Consider the following 7,500-nt stretch of genomic DNA (forward strand, 5'->3'; position numbering starts at 1 on the left):
TGGCCAGAGAGAGAGAGAGAGAGAGAGAGAGAGAGAGAAGGGAGGATGGGGTCGGCTTGAATAATGGATGAGTCAATCTGTTTGAGATCCTGTGACGACAGAGGGAGAGGGACTCTGCAGGAACCTGGTCTGGTCTGGTCTGGTCTGGTCTGGTCTGGTCTGGTCTGGGTCTGGTCTGGTCTGGTCTGGGTCTGGTCTGGTCTGGGTCTGGTCTGGTCTGGGTCTGGTCTGGGTCTGGTCTGGTCTGGTCTGGTCTGGTCTGGTCTGGTCTGGGTCTGGTCTGGTCTGGTCAATGAAATACACTCCTCCTCTAGTGTCTGTCCCCTAAACATCACCACAAACTATACCTCCAAAACAGCCTGAACACACACCACACTATCTCTCTAAAACAGCCTGAACACAGACCAAACTCTCTCTCTAAAACAGTCTGAACGCAGACCAAACTATCTCTCTAAAACAGCCTGAACACACACCAAACTCTCTCTCTAAAACAGTCTGAACACACACCAAACTATATCTCCAAAACAGCCTGAACACACACCAAACTATCTCTCTAAAACAGCCTGAACACACACCAAACTCTCTCTCTAAAACAGCCTGAACACACACACCAAACTATCTCTCTAAAACAGTCTGAACGCACACCAAACACTCTCTCTAAAACAGTCTGAACGCAGACCACACTCTCTCTCTAAAACAGCCTGAACACACACCAAACTCTCTCTCTAAAACAGTCTGAACGCAGACCAAACTCTCTCTCTAAAACAGTCTGAACACACACCAAACTCTCTCTCTAAAACAGTCTGAACACACACCAAACTCTCTCTCTAAAACAGTCTGAACGCAGACCAAACTATCTCTCTAAAACAGTCTGAACACACACCAAACTCTCTCTCTAAAACAGTCTGAACACACACCAAACTCTCTCTCTAAAACAGTCTGAACACACACCAAACTCTCTCTCTAAAACAGTCTGAACGCAGACCAAACTCTCTCACTAAAACAGTCTGAACGCAGACCAAACTCTCTCTCTAAAACAGCGTAAACACAAGTATGAAGGTTATCTGGCTGGAAACAAAGTTTGTTTTTAAAGAGCACTTCCCTCCGATATCCCACAATTCCAAGCACGCGTCGTCTATATTTGTGATCCTCCCCAGGTGACCTTTTAAAGCAAACGCTTGCTATCTCACAATTCCATGGTTGCAGCGTCAACATTTGCGATTTCCCGAGGCGGCGTTGTAAAGCTCCTACGCTCCTACGCTCGGTTGTGTCAAGGCCGGGTCCACACAGCTCACACACGGCCGAGTCATCTCTCCATCTCTCCTCTCCTCTCTCCATCTCTCCTCTCTCCATCCCTCCACTCCTCCCTCCATCTCTCCTATCTCCTCTCCATCTCTCCTCTCCTCTCTCCATCTTTCCATCTCTCCTCTCCTCCCTCCATCTCTCCACTCCCCTTCCATCTCTCCACTCCTCTCTCCATCTCTCCTCTCCTCTCTCCATCTCTCCTCTCCTCTCTCCATCTCTCTACTCCCCTTCCATCTCTCCACTCCCCTTCCATCTCTCCACTCCCCTCTCCTCTCTATCTCTCTCCACTCTCCACCTCTCCTCTCCATCTCTCCTCTCCCCTCTCCTCTCTCCACTCCTCTCTTCATCTTTCCTCTCCTCCATCTCTCCTCTCCTCTCTCCACTCTCCATCTCTCCTCTCTCCATCTCTCCTCTTTCCCTCCCTCCTCTCTCCATCTCTCCACTCCTCTCTCCTCTCTCCATCCCTCCACTCCTCTCTCCATCTCTCCACTCCTCTCTCCTCTCTCCATCTCTCCACTCCTCTCTCCATCTCTCCATCTCTCCTCTCTCCATCTCTCCTCTCGTCTCTCCATCTCTCCTCTCTCCTCTCTCCATCTCTCTCTCCTCTCTCCATCTCTCCTCTCTCCTCTCCTCTCTCCATCTCTCCACTCTCCATCTCTCCTCTCTCCATCTCTCCTCTCTCCATCTTTCCACTCCTCCATCCCTGCACTCCTCCCTCCTCCAAACTATATGAAAAAACTGTCCTGGACAAGGCTAATAAGATCATCGCAGACCCCCAACATCCGCTCTCCACAGAATACGAAGTTCTCCCCCTAGGTAGAAGGCTTCGCATGCCAAGATGTAATTATAAGCTCTTAAAACTATCATTTGTCCCATTCTCCATTAAACTAATCAATTCGCTCAAGCAGAAACGATGATTAGGACATGATCACCAGCACCTGCACTTTATCTTAGACACCACTTGAAGGGCCATGTGCAATATTCGAAAACACCACTTGAAGGGTTATGTGCAATATATATTTATACCAAATGATGCCATGTCCAGGTGGAAACTGCTGCCAATGTCACCCAATGTTTGTTGCTGTCCTGTTGTTTACTTTGCCTACTGTATGTTGTATGTATCGTCTCTGTTGCACTTGAAGCATGAAAGTACCATGCCCAAGACAAGTTTCCCCTCGGGGATAATAAAGTATAATCAATCAATCAATCATCCATCCACTCCTCCCTCCATCCATCCACTCCTCCCTCCATCCGTCCCTCCATCTCTCCACTCTGCAGCAGGAGAACAGAGACCCTCCTACCAGAACCAACATGAACTAGACCCACAGCAATAAAGCTTCTCTGGAGATCCTGTTAGATAGACTCTGCTCTGCATGGCTTGTATGAGACAGAGAGAGAGAGAGAGAGAGAGAGAGAGAGACAGAGAGAGAGGGAGACAGAGAGAGAGACAGAGAGAGAGAGAGACAGAGAGAGAGAGAGACAGAGAGACAGAGAGAGAGAGACAGAGAGAGAGAGAGAGACAGAGACAGAGAGAGAGACAGAGAGAGAGAGACAGACATACAGAGAGATAGAGAGAGAGAGATATAGAGAGAGACAGAGAGAGAGAGAGAGAGAGAGAGAGAGAGAGAGAGAGAGAGAGAGGGAGACAGCATGGTATATTAGAGCTCATGACTGTCTCCGTTATTGAGAAGTATTCTATTATTGTTGATTTTGTATTCTGCTGCTACTGCTAATATTGCTGCTGTTGTTGATGTAGTTGATTTTGTATCCTGCTTTATTCTATTATTGATGTTGTATTCTGCTGCAGTGCCAATGTGGAAGAACCTGAACCCAGAATGTTCCTCTGTGTAACCCTACATTTATTATTATTATTATTATTGTTATTATTATTATTATTGTTATTATTATTATTGTTATTATTATTATTGTTATTATTATCCTACATTGTTAATAAAAGCTATAATAATAAATTCAGATTCTGACTGAGTCAAGGATGTGGTCCTGTGTGGAAACACTCAGAGAGGTTTAACTGTCTGTAGCTTCTGTTACACTGCCATTGTGTGTGTGTGTGTGTGTGTGTGTGTGTGTGTGTGTGTGTGTGTGTGTGTGAGAGGAGAAGCTTCCTCACAGGGACACGGGGTCAAACGAGGTTGGAAGAGAAACAGAATCGATTTAGTTCACCAGAATAAACACACACCCACACACCCACACACACACACACGCACACGCACACGCACACGCACACGCACACACACACACGCACACGCACACGCACACACACACACGCACACGCACACGCACACTCTGTTTCTCCAACTCTGTCTCCTCTCTTTCTCTCTCTCTCCCTCTGTTTTGTTGCCTCTTCTTTGTCACTTCTCTCTACGCACCATCTCTTTCTCCTCCCCCTGTCCCTCTCCTCCCCCTCCTCCTCTCCTCCTCCTGTCCCCTCTCCTCCCCCTCCTCCTCCTCTCCTCCCCTCCCCCTCCCCTCCCCCTGTCCTCTGAGCCCCAGGTGAGAGCTGTGACACTTCAAACACCTTTCACTGGATACAGGAGATCACACCAGCTGAGAGAGAGAGAGAGAGAGGGGGGGTGGAGACAGACACAGAGAGAGAGACAGACACACACAGAAAGAGAGAGAGAGAGAGACAGACACACACAGAAAGAGAGAGAGAGAGAGAGAGAGAGAGAGAGACGGGGGGGGGGAGATGGTACAAGGGGGCGGGACTGAGAATCACTAATTACCTTGTGAGACCAATTAACATGAAGACAGGATGGAGAGATCAGAGGATGGAGGAGGAGGGGAGAAGTGGGTGATGAAAAGAAGGGATGCAGCTGTTTGTGAAAGGTAATGATAGAGGGAGGGATGGGAGGAGGAGAGGAGGAGGAGAGGAGGAGGGGGGAGAAGGAGAGGTTACTGACTGAAAGGAGTCTAAGGAGGGAGAGGGAGGAGAGGAGTGAAGGGGGGATGAGAGGGAGGAGAGGAGTGAAGGGGGGATGAGAGAGGGAGGAGATGAGTGAAGGGGGGATGAGAGGGAGGAGAGGAGTGAAGGGGGGATGAGAGGGAGGAGAGGAGTGAAGGGGGGATGAGAGGGAAGAGAGGAGTGAAGGGGGGATGAGATGGAGGAGAGGACTGAAGGGGGGATGAGAGAGGGAGGAGAGGAGTGAAGGGGGGATGAGAGGGAGGAGAGGAGTAAAGGGGGGATGAGAGGGAGGAGAGGAGTGAAGGGGGGATGAGAGGGAGGAGAGGAGTAAAGGGGGGATGAGAGAGGGAGGAGAGGAGTGAAGGGGGGATGAGATGGAGGAGAGGAGTGAAGGGGGGATGAGAGGGAGGAGGAGTGAAGGGGGGATGAGAGGGAGGAGAGGAGTGAAGGGGGGATGAGAGGGAGGAGAGGAGTGAAGGGGGGATGAGAGGGAAGAGAGGAGTAAAGGGGGGATGAGAGGGAAGAGAGGAGTAAAGGGGGATGAGAGGGAGGAGAGGAGTGAAGGGTGGATGAGAGGGAGGAGGAGTGAAGGGGGGATGAGAGGGTCCTTCAACAGCCTCACAAGCAACTAGAGATGATTGACAGATGAAGCTGTTGTTTGACATTCTAACTCTAATATTTTATCAATACATCATATTTTTTACATTCTAATATTCTTTTGAGTATTCTAATTAGAACGTTATGATATTCTTTTAATATGCTAATATTCTGATTCTAATATTCTAAGACAATAGCCGTGACTTTGAGAAAACGGATGAGTTGAATGACCCGTATAGAGGTGTGTAATGAAGTGTGAGCAGTTAGACACACACACACACACGCACACGCACGCACGTACTATCAGTGCATTTTGACATTATGAAAACAGTCACAAACACTCACACTCACACTCACACACACACACACACACACACACACACACACACACACACACACACACACACCATGGTTGGCCTAGACATAAAAGGTATTTTATTTGACACAATAACAACCTTGAAGAAACTGTGAAGAAAGCCTGTTAACGAATGATGGGGTGATTCACACACACACACACACACACACACACACACACACACACACACACACACACACACACCACCAGAGCAGTGACATCATAAACCACAACAACCACCAGGGCAGTGACATCATAGACCACAACAACCACCAGAGCAGTGACATCATAAACAACAACAACAACCACCACCAGAGCAGTGACATCATAAACAACAACAACCACCACCAGAGCAGTGACATCATAAACCACAACAACTATTATTATTATAATTACTATTATTATTAATAATACACTTTTATTTGTATAGCATTTTCCTGCAAACGTTGCAGCTCAAAGTGCTTTGATACCATTCCTGATTCCCTTCCATGTATTACAATGAGCCCGTCCTCCGATGTCTACCTCCACCAGCCTCAGATCTGTGTGTGTGTGTGTGTGTGTGTGTGTGTGTGTGTGTGTGTGTGAGTGTGTGAGTGTGTGAGTGTTTATTTCAGTGGTGGGTTACAGCGAGCATAAATCATGGATCATATCATATCAATCATAAATCATGGTGGAGCATAAATCATAAATCATGAATCATAAATCATGAATCATAAATCATAAATAATGAATCATACACCATGAATCATGAATCAGGGCTAAAAGCCTATTAAACAACCACGACTTCTGGGTCTGGTAAGCAACAGAGGTTCCATTAATGTGTTTCCAATGGAGGGGAATGATAACACGGTTGCACACAGTAGGAGTTAAGGGGGGAAGGATAACACGGTTGCACACAGTAGGAGTTAATGGGGGAAGGATAACACGGTTGCACACAGTAGGAGTTAATGGGCCTCTTGATGGCTGGGTGAGATCTGCCAGGGGGGAAGGGTTTGACCTGAACACGCCTCCATCATCATCTACACACGCGCACGCACAGACACACACACACGCACACACGCACGCGCACACACGCGCACACACACACACACACACACACACACACACACACACACACACACAACCACACACAGAGACACAGACACAGACACAGACACACACACACACACACACACACACACACACACACACACCCTGCTGGAGGTGTCATATTGTGTCATCAATATCATACAGTACAAGCTCAGTCCTGCCCCCAGACAGCCAATGTTCACCACCTCCTGTCCACCAATCAGATCCTCTCCCACGTCCACACTAGAGACAAACAGTTGCCGGGGGCGACGGGTTTCATTTGAGATTCAAGGAGACTGTTCAGAAGCCTGTCTCCTGTTGATGACCTCATTTGTGACCGGTGCCAGTGGAATTGCAAACAACACGCTCACTCGAAGGGGTCAAAAAGTGAAAGTGAAACTTATTGTGTCAACAATATCTAGTTTTCGTTTTTTTTTCATAACACCAACTTGAAGTTTTAAAGTACCCACACAATATATTATAATATATTATAATAAACAACAGTTTAACGATCTCTAAATTCTTGTACTATATATATACTAAATACTAATTTGTGGATTGGATTCACTGTTCTCGTTTGCCGTCTGCTACCGGTAAGTGTTATGACTTGTAAACTCTCGTTTTAGGACGTGTTCAAAAGCAAGAACTATGTATTCATCTAATTATGTGTAATTATGTGTTTTTAGCATTTCAATGTTCTCTCAGCATGTTGTGATGTTATTCAAATACAGTTTAGACCTTCGTAGCTATCTATATATGTCACTTTTCTCCCATTCAGTGTTTGATTATCATTATCATTATATCATTTAAATAATATAAAAAATGACTTTAGCTACTGGTTACAGTTATAGTCGTGTCTCAGGTTGATGACCTCATCATACACAGTTACAGTGGTGTATCAGGTTGATGACCTCAACACAGTTACAGTCGTGTCTCAGGTTGATGACCTCATCACAGTTACAGTCGTGTCTCAGGTTGATAACCTCATCATACACAGTTACAGTGTTGTCTCAGGGTGATGACCTCATCATACACAGTTACAGTGGTGTCTCAGGGTGATGACCTCACGGCGCCCCTCACCTGATGGTCTGACCCTGGAGGAGGTCGGGGTCGGTGGCGTTGAGCGCCGCCACGAAGCTCCCCAGCGGCACGTTCTCCATCCTGGTGACCCTCAGGGGGTCCGGCCGGAACACGGGCCCCTCGTTGACGTCCAGCACCAGCAGGCTGACCGTGGCCGTGGAGCTGGGCCCGT

General features: G+C 47.4%; 1 protein-coding gene across 1 annotated transcript in view; it reads right to left on the reverse strand.

Moving 5' to 3' along the window:
- Positions 1-7,500, reverse strand: part of cdh13 (cadherin 13, H-cadherin (heart)) — a gene marked incomplete at both ends in the record, with an annotated part of 100,025 nt that overhangs the window by 23,927 nt on the left and 68,598 nt on the right. Inside the window, one exon of the mRNA XM_080539168.1 lies at positions 7,329-7,500. This exon is cut by the window's right edge and continues 82 nt beyond it. Coding sequence (XP_080395294.1) covers positions 7,329-7,500 — 172 coding nt within the window. The remainder of the gene's footprint in view (positions 1-7,328) is intronic.

Source organism: Nansenia antarctica (genome assembly GCF_963989245.1).
Source record: "Nansenia antarctica genome assembly, chromosome: 9".
NCBI lineage: Eukaryota > Metazoa > Chordata > Actinopteri > Argentiniformes > Microstomatidae > Nansenia > Nansenia antarctica.